The sequence below is a fragment of the Zootoca vivipara genome, chromosome 3 (assembly GCF_963506605.1).
Source record: "Zootoca vivipara chromosome 3, rZooViv1.1, whole genome shotgun sequence".
NCBI classification, from domain to species: Eukaryota; Metazoa; Chordata; class Lepidosauria; order Squamata; family Lacertidae; genus Zootoca; species Zootoca vivipara.
The window spans coordinates 29,214,500-29,229,930 of record NC_083278.1 but is presented as its reverse complement, the minus strand read 5'-3'; the positions used below and the strand labels follow the sequence as shown (position 1 = coordinate 29,229,930).

Genomic DNA, 15,431 nt, shown 5'->3' with positions numbered 1-15,431 from the left:
GGATAGGTTTGATCTTCTTGCAGTCCATGGGACTCTCAAGAGTCTCCTCCAGCACCATAATTCAAAAGCATCAATTCTTCGGCGATCAGCCTTCTTTATGGTCCAGCTCTCACTTCCATACATCACTACTGGGAAAACCATAGCTTTAACTATACAGACCTTTGTAGGCAAGGTGATGTCTCTGCTTTTTAAGATGCTGTCTAGGTTTGTCATTGCTTTTCTGCCAAGAAGCAGGCGTCTTTTAATTTCGGGACTGCTGTCACCATCTGCAGTGATCAAGGAGCCCAAGAAAGTAAAATCTCTCACTGCCTCCATTTCTTCCCCTTCTATTTGCCAGGAAGTGATGGGACCAGTGGCCATGATCTTGGTTTTTTTGATGTTGAGCTTCAGACCATATTTTGCGTTCTCCTCTTTCACCCTCATTAGAAGGTTCTTTAATTCCTCCTCACTTTCTGCCATCAAGGTTGTGTCATCTGCATATCTGAGGTTGTTGATATTTCTTCCGGCAATTTTAATTCCGGTTTGGGATTCATCTAGTCCAGCCTTTCGCATGATGAATTCCGCATATAAATTAAATAAGCAGGGAGACAATATACAACCTTGTCGTACTCCTTTCCCAATTTTGAACCAATCAGTTATTCCATATCCAGTTCTAACGGTAGCTTCTTGTCCCACATAGAGATTTCTCAGGAGACAGATGAGGTGATGAGGCACTCCCATTTCTTTAAGAACTTGCCATAGTTTGCTGTGGTCGACACAGTCAAAGGCTTTTGCATAGTCAATGAAGCAGAAGTAGACGTTTTTCTGGAACTCTCTAGCTTTCTCCATAATCCAGCGCAAGTTTGCTATTTGGTCTCTGGTTCCTCTGCCCCTTCGAAATCCAGCTTGCACTTCTGGGAGTTCTCGGTCCACATACTGCCTAAGCCTGCCTTGTAGAATTTTAAGCATAACCTTGCTAGCGTGTGAAATGAGCGCAATTGTGCGGTAGTTGGAGCATTCTTTGGCACTGCCCTTCTTTGGAATTGGGATGTAGACTGATCTTCTCCAATCCTCTGGCCATTGCTGAGTTTTCCAAACTTGCTGGCATATTGGGTGTAGCACCTTAACAGCATCATCTTTTAAAATTTTAAATAGTTCAGCTGGAATATCATCACTTCCACTGGCCTTGTTATTAGCAATGCTTTCTAAGGCCCATTTGACTTCACTCTCCAAGATGTCTGGCTCAAGGTCAGCAACCACACTACCTGAGGTGTACGAGACCTCCATATCTTTCTGGTATAATTCCTCTGTGTATTCTTGCCACCTCTTCTTGATGTCTTCTGCTTCTGTTAGGTCCTTACCACTTTTGTCCTTTATTATGGTAATCTTTGTACGAAATGTTCCTTTCATATCTCCAATTTTCTTGAACAGATCTCTGGTTTTCCCCATTCTATTGTTTCCCTCTATTTCTTTGCATTGCTCATTTAAGAAGACCCTCTTGTCTCTCCTTGCTATTTTTTGGAAATCTGCATTCAGTTTCCTGTATCTTTCCCTATCTCCCTTGCATTTTGCTTGCCTCCTCTCCTCCGCTATTTGTAAGGCCTCGTTGGACAGCCATTTTGCTTTCTTGCATTTCCTTTTCCTTGGGATGGTTTTCGTTGCTGCCTTCTGTATAACGTTACGAGCCTCCATCCATAGTTCTTCAGGCATTCTGTCCACCAAATCTAAATCCTTAAACCTGTTCCTCACTTCCACTGTGTATTCATAAGGGATTTGATTTAGATTGTATCTTACAGACCCAGTGGTTTTTCCTACTTTCTTCAATTTATGCTGGAATTTTGCTATAAGAAGCTGATGATCTGAGTTACAGTCAGCTCCAGGTCTTGTTTTTGCTGACTGTATAGAGCTTCTCCATCTTTGGCTGCAGAGAATATAATCAATCTGATTTCGATGCTGCCCATTTGGTGATATCCATGTGTAGAGTCGTCTCTTGTGTTGTTGGAAAAGAGTGTTTGTGATGACCAGCTTGTTCTCTTGACAGAACTCTATTAGCCTTTGCCCTGCTTCATTTTGAACTCCAAGGCCAAACTTGCCAGTTGTTCCTTTTATCTATTGATTCCCTACTTTAGCATTCCAATCCCCTGTAATGAGAAGAACATCCTTCTTTGGTGTCATTTCTAGAAGGTGTTGTAAGTCTTCATAGAACTGGTCAATTTCACTTTCTTCAGCACCGGTAGTTGGTGCATAAACTTGGATTACTGTGATGTTAAAAGGTCTGCCTTGGATTCGTATCGAGATCATTCTGTCATTTTTGAGATTGCATCCCATTACAGCTTTTGCCACTCTTTTGTTGACTATGAGGGCCACTCCATTTCTTCTACGGGATTCTTGCCCACAGTAGTAGATATGATAGTCACCCGAACTGAATTCGCCCATTCCCTTCCATTTTAGTTCACTGATGCCCAGGATGTCAATATTTATTCTTGCCATCTCATTTTTCACCACATCCAGCTTACCAGGGTTCATGGTTCTTACATTCCAGGTTCCTATGCAATATTTTTTTTTACAGCATCGGACTTTCCTTTCGCTTCCAGGCATATCCGCAACTGAGCGACCTTTCATCTTTGGCCCAACTGCTTCATCAGCTCTGAATCTACTTGTACTTGTCCTCCGCTCTTCCTCAGTAGCATGTTGGACGCCTTCCGACCTGAGGGGCTCATCTTCCAGCGTCATAACTTTTTTATGCCTGTTGTCTTTGTCCATAGAGTTTTCTTGGCAGGGATACTGGAGTGGCTTGCCAATTCCTTCTCCAGGTGGATCACGTTTGGTCAAAACATAACTTCTCTAAGTTATTTAAGCCCCTTCGCCACGACAAGGCAGTGATCCATGAAGGGGAATGTTAATACTACTGGTGTCTGAAATGAAAATTCTGAGATAGCAAAATAAAAAGTTTCTGTTTGCTGCATTGTTACGCCTTGAAGATTTAAATAATCAGAGCTTTATTAACGCTGCACTGAATGTTTGCCATTTTCTTATTTTCAGGTAGAAATGTGCAGTTTGGGGCAGGTAGAGACTTGGCTTTGATCAGTGGTGTAGTATCAACAACAACACTTTATTACGGTCGTAGGACAGCATAAGGAGGGAGGGGTACAATCTTTTAAAATCAATTTAAATCTTTTAAAAAACACTGAAAGGAGTTAAAACATAATATAGATGATAGATAGATAGATAGATAGATAGATAGATAGATAGATAGATAGATAGATGTCCATAAGAATCCAAAAGAAGCTAAGAAAGTCTAAAAGAAGGGTTAGGAACATCAGACAAGAGTGAAAAGGCGCAAAAAGCTAGTATATATAAGACCACAGATATCAGTCTACAGAGCACTCCAATACCCATTATATCTAGTTTGTGGCACAGGTCAACATCCATCAAATCTTGAGCGCTGCGGTGTAGTATGTTTTCATGGTGCCCGGGGTGCACACTTCTGCATGTTGGGGGGCGGGGGCCTTGGAGGGCGAACAGAGCCCACTATATCTCAGCCCTCACCACCAATCCCAATAGAGCAACACCATCCCCGAGCTACTTTGTGAGGCTGGAATGATCCCAGCCTCACAAAGCGGCACAGGGCCCTGTGCCACCTTGCAAGGCTGAGATCTTACCAGATTCCGAGCCTGGCAAAGTGGCACAGAGCTGGATCAGGGAGGGCAGCGTGAGCAGCGTCCCTCCTCAAAAAAAAATGTTGCCAGGGCAATTGCCCCGGCAGGCACCTTCCCCCGTTGTTGTTTTGTTTTGTTTTGTTTTGTTTTGTTTGTTTTGTTTTGTTTTGTTTTGTTTTGTACTCCACCCATCTGGCTGGGTTTCCCCAGCCACTCTGCTTGGCTTCCAGCAAAATATAAGAAATAAAAAAATGCAAACCAAGTTGATGGAACTATGCCGAAATGTCAAAATTAACTGGGAAAATCAGAAATCAAGAAGACAAGAACTTTAATAAGGAATGGGGGAAAGTTTGTAATTTATTTACAAGACCACTGTAAGCAGGTTAAAACTTTAGCAGGATTTTAATCCTACTTGTAAAGTAATGGAAAGTATAGATAATTTAGAAGGATTTTTTAAAAAATGGATAAGTATTGATATGCAGTTGTAAATAATACCATTGGGTGGGGGGAAGTCAGGAGATTCAGGGTAATCTGAATCTGAATCAGGGTGATATTTGGATTTGGAATAGTTTTTTGCTGTATGTTTATACTAGGCACCCCCAAACTTCGGCCCTCCAGATGTTTTGGGCTACAATTCCCATCATCCCTGACCACTGATCCTCTTAGCTAGGGATCATGGGAGTTGTAGGCCAAAACATCTGGAGGGCCGCAGTTTGGGGATGCCTGGTTTATACTTTTTAAAATTAAATAATAAATATACATTAAAAATAATAAATAATAATAAAATGTCAGACATTAAAACGCACTACACCCCTGGCTTTTAGTTCAGTCCTTCCCCCTGCCCACCCCCAACACTAGTGTCTCCTGTTTTCTTAGTCACACAGATGGTTCTCCCTAAGCAGGTATCACACTGAACGGGATGGGGCCCTACTATAACCGAGTAAGCTTACATTAAATAATTTTACTGCAGTGATCAGACATTCTTCCTATGGAGACTCTTAATTTGTTGTAGCAGGTTGGCTGAAGGCTTGCACTGAGGCCTGATAAAACTAAGGGGCTTGATTCCTGTCTATCGCTGCATCTTAACGTCGCCGAATCGCGTTTGTGCCATGTGTCAACTAACAGGGCTTTTTTGGTGCTGGGCCCTATAAGTAATTTTATGTTGGCCATAGGTCTTCTGCCCATGATGGGCTTTTGTTTTTATATGCGCCTGAAGATATTATTTTCTCCTATCCAGAAGGTGGGAGCTGGGGAAGGGCCCGTGAACGTTGCTTTCTGTTTCACTCCCAAATCTTAACAAAAGAGGCTGGACTTTCTAAATACTGCAGCGAAGGAAGAGAATTGATGGTAGCTCAGCTGTTAGGAAAGGTGGAACAGGAAAGTGGGAGCACTCCTTATGCCAATTTAAGTGTTTGTTTGAGCTGGGTTTGTTTTTGTGTTTCAAAGTATTGCGGCTTTCTTTCGCAAACTCAACCCCTGTTTACATTAAGCAGGAGAATCGTAAGTAGCATCTGGAAAGGCAAATCAGAGCCTATTGATTTCCCCGACACAGAGCTAGCACATCTTACAAACACAGCTATAGGAGAGGAAATGCACTGCTCGCTTGCTGATCCAATGTATTATTTAGCCATTCGTTGCATGATGCTGACAGCTTTATGGATGTTTACATTTAAAAGGATGTTGCTGGAAAGTGCTGATGCTAGGAATTCGACAGCTTTTGCCTGCAGTAAAAGGACCAGCTCCTTTCCCAAGCTTCTCTGAAATTGCAGAATCCTTGTGTTGTTGCCTAAACTTCTGCAAACTGCCAATTCCATCTTTTTTCCCTCATCAGAAATAAGTAGGCCTTCTCCGACAATGAATATGGCAAATGAATAATTGAAATAACTCTAGTGTTGCCTGTTTAAGTGGTTTGTGGTAGTTGGGTCTAATGTTTGCTTTTAAGAATAGTTTGTCTCTAGGAAAAGGCGTACTGGTTTTGCATTGTTATTATTATTATTTTGAACTTTGATGTATGAGCGGGAAAAGTTTTAAGACGGATAATATTTCTTTGAGTAATGCTGAGTGGCTTCCAAATTACATATTTAACCCTTCAGACAAGTATTACTTTCCTCATTTTGTCCCAATACTGCTGCTGCGGCTGCTAATAATAATAATAATAATAATAATAATAATAATAATAATAATAATAATAATAGATTTCTAATATTCATAGGAAATGAGATCATTTTCACCAGGCAGTTTACAATACGATTAATAGAACAAACCATCAATCAAAATAATATAATGTTTAAAGCAAACGAAGCGTTAAGTTCAGACAGTAGACATCATAATGCAACTTACCTAAAATACCTGCTGAAATAGAAAGCTCGTCAAGCACCTGCAGTTTAATAGGGAGGAGGTCTCAAATGGGGGCGAGTTTCACGGAATCAGGCCCACAATACTAAATGCTCAGCTTCCAGTAGTTACCAGCAATGCTCCTGTGCTATGGGGGACCCCTAACAGAGACTCAGGGATATAAGGATCAGGTGCGCCTTATAGTATCCTGGACCCAAATAAAATGAGAATCTTGAACTTTGCCTCATGAGATATAATTATTTTATTTATTTATTTAGTATTTATTTATTTATTCCACGCCTATCTGGCTGGGTTTCCCCAGCCACTCTGGGTGGCTTCCAATAGAATATAAAAATATGATCAAACATTACAATCTTCCCTAAACAGGGCTGCCTTCAGATGTCTTCTAAAAGTCAGCTAGTTGTTTATTTCCTTGACATCTAATGGGAGGGCATTCCACAGGGCGGGTGCCACCACCGAAAAGGCCCTCTGCCTGGCTCCTTGTAGCTTCACTTCTTGCAGTGAGGGAACTGCCAGAAGGCCCTCGGAGCTGGCCCTCAGTGTCCAGGCTGAACTATGGGGGTGGAGATGGGGTGAGCTTTCTGCTCACAGAAGGGTTGGCAACAGAAGACCCCTGTGCACAGAGCCCATTGCACGCAGGTGAGGTGAGGGATGATGTGATCATGCCCTGTATCTTTATTAAGCATTATCTCTTACTTCCACCCATCTTTTGTAGCTTCTGCAGAGCGCTGTTGCTACACAAAAGATCTGAAAGGAAAAACAAAACTTTTAAACACCCTTTTCCATCACAAGCTAACAAAAAAAAAATCATTGCTGGCAATGGGCCACTTCTCATAGTATTTTATATTCATTGCCAGAGTATTGAAGGTTACATCTGACACAGTTGGCTTGTTTTCCAATCAAATTTATAAATATAAAACATTAAAGGAGAACATTTGGAAAATGAAAATGAGCTTTAGCTGCGGATTTCTTATACTGATCCTATGTTAATAAGCTAAATAACAATTAAATAGTTCTCCAACTTAATTCTTTTTCTCTTGCATGGGCAGTGGTTTCGGAGCAAACAGCTTTATCCCAGTTCTTTCTTTGGGAAGCTTTTCCATTTTTCAATAATGCCTTTGTCCTTAAGCCTCGCCTTTCCACTGCTTCGGAAACAGATTTCGCTCTGTGTGAGTTTTTCACATTCACCTGGCTAAATAAATGAGCATCAATTATAGCCCAAAACATTTCCTGCCTGCTGTGCAGAAACATACCTTGCGTGGTGTTGCAGTGGGCACACCATATGTGCAGTGCTCTTGGGTCAAGGCCACCTGAAACTGCAGATCCCCGGCACAATCATGTGCTTTCAGCATTTAATGGGATCTCGTTGTTGTTTAGCTTGTTATAGTCCTCACCGTTTGCATTGTGTAAGTCTATAAAATAAAACCTAAGGTGAGTGGCGGCTTTCCTATTAATAATCTTAAAAGTTAAGTATTAAAAGATTGGCCCTCAAGACACCTATTGAAAAGAAGTGGGGGGAATACCATGTGACTCTTAATGTTCTAATACCTTTCCATAAAAAAGGTAAAGGTAAAGGACCCCTAACAGTTAAGTCTAGTCACAAACGACTATGGGGTTGCGGCACTCATCTTGCTTTACTGGCCGAGGGAGCCGACATTTGTCTGCAGACAGTTTTTCCAGAAAAAAACCAGAGCAGTGCACGGAAACATCATTTACCTTCCCGCTGGAGTGGTACCTATTTATCTACTTGCACTTTGGCGTGCTTTTGAATTGCTAGGTTGGCAAAATACCTTTGCATATTTGCCCCTTATTTTGCATTTCTGTTCAGCATGCCTCCCCTATGTCTGCATTCCTCTTTCCCCTAAAAGCAGCAATGGGGAACCTCTAGCCCTTGGGCTTAAGTGGGCATTTCTTCCCTGGTTGACCCGCAGCATGCTTTGACTCAAGCCACACCCACCTGCCGATCAACTGATGTCATACAACATCAGGCGTGGGACTGGTAAACCTGCAGGGCCAGATAGTAAAGGAAGCATCATTATGAGCACACTACAAGTCTGCTCCCAATTCGTCATTCCCAGCCACTGGTAGAATCCAATGTTTGTTTCTAATTGGACACCATTTTTTCGTTGTTCTGTGATGACAGAAAAAGGTGCCCAATTCAACAGGTGCCAAGCAAGTCACTAAGGGTCCTTAGGTCCCTCTTTTCCAGCTGCAGCCCTCCAGCCAGATCTGTTTCCCTTCCCTTGTTTTCTTTTGGTAGCTGCATCAACTAAGAGGCAGGCTACACATTACGTTTGCCAGACAAGAGCCGCCCGCCTCTTGCCTGCTGAGAATTTTTTAGGCTCCCCTGCTGACAGAAAGCAGAGAAAGCTGGAGAGGACTGCAGTCACAGAGAGAGAAAGAGGAGCTTCTGGCTGGTCTGTTATTGTTTAGCTCTCTCCTTGGCAGTTAATCTTCACCTAGGAGTTGAGAGAGGGATGAGCAGAAATTATCCTCTGGGGAGAGAGATGGGCAAAAACCACTAGTGAATTGCCCAGACACTCCTCTTGCCTGCATGTTTAATTGAGAACTCCTCTGGTTTTCTCCACCTGTCTTTAGTGCAGGCTTCAGAATTATCAAACATCAGAGCCCAGACAGCACATGGATCCAGGATTCCAGTACATTGGCATTCATCTGCTTTTCTTCGCCTTCTTGAAATGAAACTATAATTCCATGCGATAGTAGGGGTTTGTTGGGATCATTCCTTCAAATAAGCAAATACGTTAGCACCTCTTCTCTCAGTGTGTCTGTATTTATTCTTTAAATTCAGTATTTAGGGATCAGAATGCACTCCTAACTCCACTTACTCAGGAGTAAGCATCACTGCATTCCAACAAGCCCTTCTGAGTAGACGTGGTTAGGATTGTGCATTTGTGGGCACAGTTTGCAAACCTGGGAAACGCCGCCCCCTCCACTAGCACATAACTTTCAGATTGTCAACGGATGGAAAGTCAGTGAAGCAAAGGAATAACCTTGGCATTCAGTCTGAATGAAACAAATAAGTGGGGGATGTGACTTGATGAAAGCTCAGAGTGTGGGGTCCTGCCTGGGGGCGCCAATGAAGAACTTTGCAGTCACCATGACACCAGTAGGCATTATGCAGCTACTAAAAAGCTAAATAAAAGCATGGATGGCTAAGTCCAGTCAAAGGCCACTATGGGGTACAATGTTCATATCGCTTCAGGCCGAGAGAGCCGGTGTTTGTCCACAGACAGCTTTCCGGGTCATGTGGCCAACATGACTAAGCCGCTTCTGGTGCAACAGGACACCATGATGAGTGCCAGAGCGCATGGAAACACCATTTGCCGCCCCGCCACAGCGGTACCTATTTATCTGCTTGCACTGGTGTGCTTTTGAACTGCTAGGTTGACAGGAGCTGGGACAGAGCAACGGGAGCTCACTCCGTCATGGGGATTCAAACCACTAATCTGATCGGACAAGTCTGAGAGGTTCAGTGGTTTAGACCACAGCGCCATCTGTGCAACTATGCAGCTACTATGCCGTACTTAAAGTAGAATTAGCATGTTTCTTTTGTACAAAGTATTCATAATGAAGTACCCAAACCTACTTACTTGTAGAATCATAGAATTGTAGTGTTGGAAGTGATCCCCAGGGTCATCTAGTCCAACCCCTGAACTGCAAGAATCTCAGCTGAAGCATCCATGAGAGATGACCATCCAACTTCTTCTTTAAAACCTCCCAGGAAGGAGAGTCCACAACCTCCCGAGAGAGACCATCCCACTGTCCAACAGCTCTTACTGTCAGAAAGTTCTTCCTGATGTTTAGTTGGACTCTCCTTTCTTGTAACTTGAAGCCATTGGTTAGAGTCCTATCCTCCAGAGCAGGAGAAAACAAGCTTGCTCCCTCTCCCATAGGAAGTCCATCTGATTTGGTGATGACTGTGGTTTGAAGGCTGGGATTCAGGCCATTTTGCAGTAGCTCAAGGGGGAGACTGGCGCTGCCTCCCTCCCATTCAGCAGCTGCCCTCCCTGCTGAGCGAGTGTTGCCCAGGCATCCGGCTGCTGGGCTGGAGACCACTCTGTGTTATACACTGAACCATTGAGATAAGACAAGCTGTAATTCTAAATAATTTCCACTGTGGAGTCATCACGGACCATTGAAGCATTTCTGTCAACAGTGGGGGACCACAGGACATTTCGGCTGCTGCCACCTGAATAATTCTTCCTGCTGTGGCAGTCATCAGAATACAGAAAGTGGCCACACACTGAGTAGCAACAATATATGTTTCTATATCTTTTTAAAACATATGCCAGACAAAGAGGAATTCGCTCTTACTAAACATAGTTGGATAATTAGTGTTTAATCTGCTGGAGTTGCACTTGTGGATGAGTGAGGTTTTATGCAGCATCTTAGAGTGTGGATTGGCTTTTTTATGTGCATCTTCTAATGGCTTCTTCATTCGTTTTTTACCTGGAGGTTGAAAGTGTGCTTTGTTCTGTTTAAAACAAGTGTGGCATTCTATGACAGCACCCTGCTAAATCAGCTAACCTTTAAATAAGATATACAGATATGCACATATCAGCATGAGGCCAGCTTTAGAGTCAATTCACCTTACCTGATAGGTTTTGGATATATTGTAGGGACAGGGCATGCTGTTCACAAATCACTTAAGCTTGCTGTACTGGCAGTCAAACTAGCTTAGTCTGCTGGAAGCCAGTTTTGCCACCAACTCATCTGGAAATCAGCGGTAGGTTGAGGTTCACAACCTCATGAAGCACTCTTGCAAACAAACTAAAGCTTGTGGGATTGATCTTAAGGGTGCCAACCCTTGTGCAAGGGCAAAAAATTGTATTTTGGGGTGGGCTGACTGAACACGCATGAACACCAACTACATATTCGCATGATGAAGTCCTGGAGAACTGTACTGGTCCTTTTTGATAAGATTATCTTTGTGTTGTGTTCTTTTGCCCTCCCGTATAGGCTGACGATTCCAACTGTGACTCCGAACTTCTTTCCTTGCTCCTGGATGAGAACTTGGTTGCAGACTGCATCTCCACTGTCCTTTATCCCCACCTGATTAACCACTTGCTGGCCAAGCAAGAGGAAGGACGCTGGGATATAGAAGAAATAGCAAAGCAGCTGCAAGGAGCAGGTTTTGTTGCAGAGGCAGGTTCCCTCCTGATGGCTTATAAAGGAACGCATCCTGCACTCCGGACCTTTGGAGCAGCCCTTGCAGCTGTTCGCCGCTGGATTTAAATGGCTAAGCCTTTAAAGTTATACTTGGTGCCTAAACTACGTACTACTTTTCAGGTGGAAAGATGTTTCCAAAGAGACATCGTTTGAAAGGCTATCCTTCGAAATAATCATTGCTCCTTTGCGTTGCATAAAATCCTAACAATGTGCATACTTCCTTGCAGTGTTACCCGTCCTATCCCTAGCTCTTTTCCTAAGTTATAGCTTACATCAGCAGGTTGGAGTGTATTCAGTGCAACCCAAGAATTCTATTTGGGTAAAGAAACGTTTTCCAATTCGTGCCACAATGGACAGCAACGATGCTCCACACCTTCACCTCCAGTATAAACATATAGATATAAATTAAAGGAGTTGAATAGGACTAATCCCCTCACTTCAAAGGGAGCAGAATGTTCAGGGCATCTTAAGAGTTTGCACTTTAAGCTGTTTGGAAGTTAATTTCTAAATTTAATTGCAATGCATTGTGTTAATTAAAGGCTTTCTTTTCAACCAACTCGAGCTGCTTTTGTTATGTGGCTTCTTCCTTTCCCCGAAAATATAACATCTTGCTGATAAATTGATTCTACTGCTAGATTGTGTACATTCTCAGAAGGCTTGCTCTGTATTATCAAATCTGTTGTGATCATTGAGCACATAACTGAAGCATTTCTGTTTTCTTGAGAGGGAAGTGCATTTCTTCATTTGGTGTGGGAGCAATAATAGACCTACTTTTGTAGACAGGCGGAAGAGGGAACTCCATCCATGTTATCTCCATACACAGACCCAACCTACAGACCTTTAAACTGAAAGTGACCTGGGATGCCCATTCACACAAGCGTTTTGCTGTGCAGTAAGCACTTCGGAATCAAAACTGACCTTGGGGTTGTTCCCACCTGGCAAGGCATTTCTGTCAGTGGCCTTTTTAAAAAAAAAATCCCAGCATGCAATCGCAACCCGGAGAAAAAGGAGGCAATTGCAATGGATTGGGGGAAATCGCTGGAATTGTGTGGGAAGCCATTTCAGATTATCAGCTTTCTGCACATTTGTTTTTTGTGCACACTGAGCAGCAGAGTGCATGTGGGCATCACGCTTACGGTATTCTGAGCATTTCTGGAAAAAGGCGATCTGAAAATAAATGAGGATTGGAATGCTCTAAAGTTGAGGGCCACTTTAAACATTTGACTGCATAATGAGGCTGCCAACAGCATCCCCCACACACATATGTGGTCCGTGTGACAGGCATAATGTTTAAAAGGCTTTTTTTTACTGTAAAAAGCTTGTAACATTCACACACCAGTGTAAGCACCGAAAAGGAATAAGTGGCCCCTTTACTGAATGCGCCAGCACACATAATAGAACATAATATGGAGGGCCTGTGAATCACTCCATCATCAATTAAATGTATACCATGGAATAATAGTGGCCATACTACCAGTTTTATGCTGGAATGTGTGTTATAGCATAAACAACCCCAAAAAGCTGTGAGGAGAATGGTCGATACTATTGACCGCAAATACAGCATGTCAGCAATCTGTTGCGTATCACAAATTAAGGAGGAGGGGAAACATGATAATAGCATTGTAGAGTTGGAAGGTGACCCAAAGGGTCATCTAGTCCAACCCCCTGCTGTGCAGGAATCTCAGCTGATGCATCCTTTTTTTGTAAGATAGAAAATAATGTTTATTTTTGTATACCTCCACTTTACTTAAATTTGAAAACAATTCTCCTACTTTCCCCCCCTTTCCTTTCTTTTTTAAAACAAATAATCATAAATATAAGTAAAAATGAAAATGTGCACCCCACCACCGAGGCCATTCCATTGTAACCATCCAACCTCCCAAAGTTTCAACACCTCTTGTGATGGTTTTGTTGACCCCTTTCCGTTTTAACAGTACAAATTCCACAGGCAACCTCCATATCTCCTCAAAATCATTTCTCCTGCATATTCCCCGTCTTGCCTTAATGGCACATGTCGTTTTATTATTAATAGCTATATCCCACACAGCTGAAGCATCCTGACAGGTGGCCACCCAACCTCTTCTTAAAAACCTCCAACGATGGAGAATCCACCGCTTTTTGAGGGAGTCTGTTCCAGTGTCAAACCGCTTTTAATGTCAGAAAGGTCTTCCTGATATTTAGTCAGAATCTCCTTTCTTGTCACTTGAAGCCATTGGTTCAAGTCCTACCCTCTGGAGCAGCAAAAAACAACCTTGCTCCATCCTCCACATGGCTATCATATCTCCTCTTATCCAGGCCAAAAATGCCCAACTCCCTCAACCGTTCTTCATAAGACTTGGACAAGTTCACCTACGGGTCGTTCTTACAGCTTTATAAAATTTATTAATCACAATTCCTCATACAAGATTCTCAACATGTAATCAAGTCATCAACCAGATGCCACCCTAATAGCATTTCAAACACGCCTAACAATAGCTTTCAGAATCCAAAGGGCTTGAGACATTATCATTCAGATGTCAAGAGGTCGTGCCAACATGCATTCTTACTATGCACTGTTCATCAACACAGAAGACACTTGGAATCTCAAGGATTCCCTCCCTCAAGATTGTCTTCCATAAACACGATTTTAACAATGGGTCCGTAAGTGACTGTGGAGGCCAATTCTGGATCCACATGTCCTTCCACAGTGGGGACATTAGTTTCCAGGCGGAAGTTGATCACGGTGTGGATTTGCCAAGCGTGCCTTCCTCTTAGCACGTTTCTCCCTTGCGTCCTGAGATCAAGTTTCTTCAAAGCCCATGACACCTTTGGTAAAGGCTGTTCTCCAACTGGAGCGCTCACAGGCTAGGGTTTCCCAGTTGTCGGTGTTTATACTACATTTTTTAAGATTTCCCTTGAGACAGTCTTTAAACCTCTTTTGTTGACCACCAGCATTACGCTTTCCATTTTTAAGTTTGGAATAGAGTAGTTGATTTGGAAGACGACCATCAGGCATCCGCACAACATGACCAGTCCAACGAAGTTGATGTTGAACTAGCTAGCTAGCAGCTAAAATGGCTAAACTGCATTCTGTATGGTTCTGGTGCTTTTCTAATGGCATAGATGTGCCCCTCTTCCCAAGGCAACAGCCCAATTCCATATGCAGCTTTGATACTTTGAATAGCCTTGGAGCTGTTAATAATAATAATAATAATAATAATAATAATAATAATAATAATAATAATTTATTTATACCCCGCCCATCTGGCTGGGTTTCCCCAGCCACCCTGGGCGGCTTCCAACAGAAAAATGAAATAAAATAATCTATGAAACATTAAAAGCCTCCCTAAACAGGGCTCCCTTCACAAACCACAGTGAGGGGGCAGGTGTATGAAGGTTTTTAAACCACACTTTGTGGACCTTTTTATCGCTCTCTTGTGCACCTACGTTATTTGTCGCTATGGGTGGAACAGATGTATGCTGTTTAAAAGTACAGGTGCAGCACTGCAAATAAATACAGTGGTACCTCTACTTACGAATAACTCTACTTACAAATTTTTCTACTTACGAATGGAGCTCCGCCCGCCATCTTGGATGCGGTTTAGATAGGATTTTTTCTACTTACGAATTTTTAGATAGGGTTGCTTCGACTTACAATTTTTTTCTCCCAATGCATTCCTATCGGATTCGACTTACAAATGTGTGATTTGGAACGCATTAAATTCGTAAGTAGAGGTACCACTGTAAATGCAAAAATGTTGAATAAATGAGAGACTACGAACCGGGGAATGAAACCTGAGAGGGATTGTAATGGATACAATTGTGCCATCTGCAGAGTACTTGGCAAGAGGAAAGAAAAGGTAAGACTAATTCGTGTCGATTCTGAACTGCCGGCTTTAAAAGTCAAGAGGCCCTTCTGCAAAAAATGTTGCTTTAAAAGCCAATGTATTCTTCAGAATAAAAGGTGGTTCTTGGAACTGAAACACTTCTATTAATGCGGCATTTCTGATCATTGGGTTATTGCAAGTTACTGTTCCAAGCACGTGTGTGCGCGCACACACACATGTAAAATTGCGAACTGAATAAACGATGGGGTTCTTTGGAAGCAAAATAAATCACATGGAAGTTGAGGATATCAAAACAATTTTTTTTATTGCTGGCAATAACTTGGGACATGAAGAACCAAGGTAGCAAGGACTGGGGCTCAGCAGCAATGATGGGGACAAGGACTAAGAAGGAGTTCTTTGGGGAACTGGAAAGGCCAGTAGT

At 42.6% G+C, this 15,431-nt stretch overlaps 1 protein-coding gene across 2 annotated transcripts in view; it reads left to right on the top strand.

The window, feature by feature from the left end:
* The window catches only part of NBAS (NBAS subunit of NRZ tethering complex), a 175,649-nt gene extending 162,677 nt beyond the window's left edge, over positions 1-12,972 (top strand). Inside the window, exon 51 of one of the 2 annotated variants that reach the window (XM_035109824.2) lies at positions 10,974-12,972. In XM_035109824.2, coding sequence (XP_034965715.2) covers positions 10,974-11,249 — 276 coding nt within the window. In that variant the 3' untranslated portion in view covers positions 11,250-12,972. The remainder of the gene's footprint in view (positions 1-10,973) is intronic. The other variant, XM_035109823.2, reaches the window with a different exon arrangement.
* Positions 12,973-15,431: the final 2,459 nt, after the last annotated feature.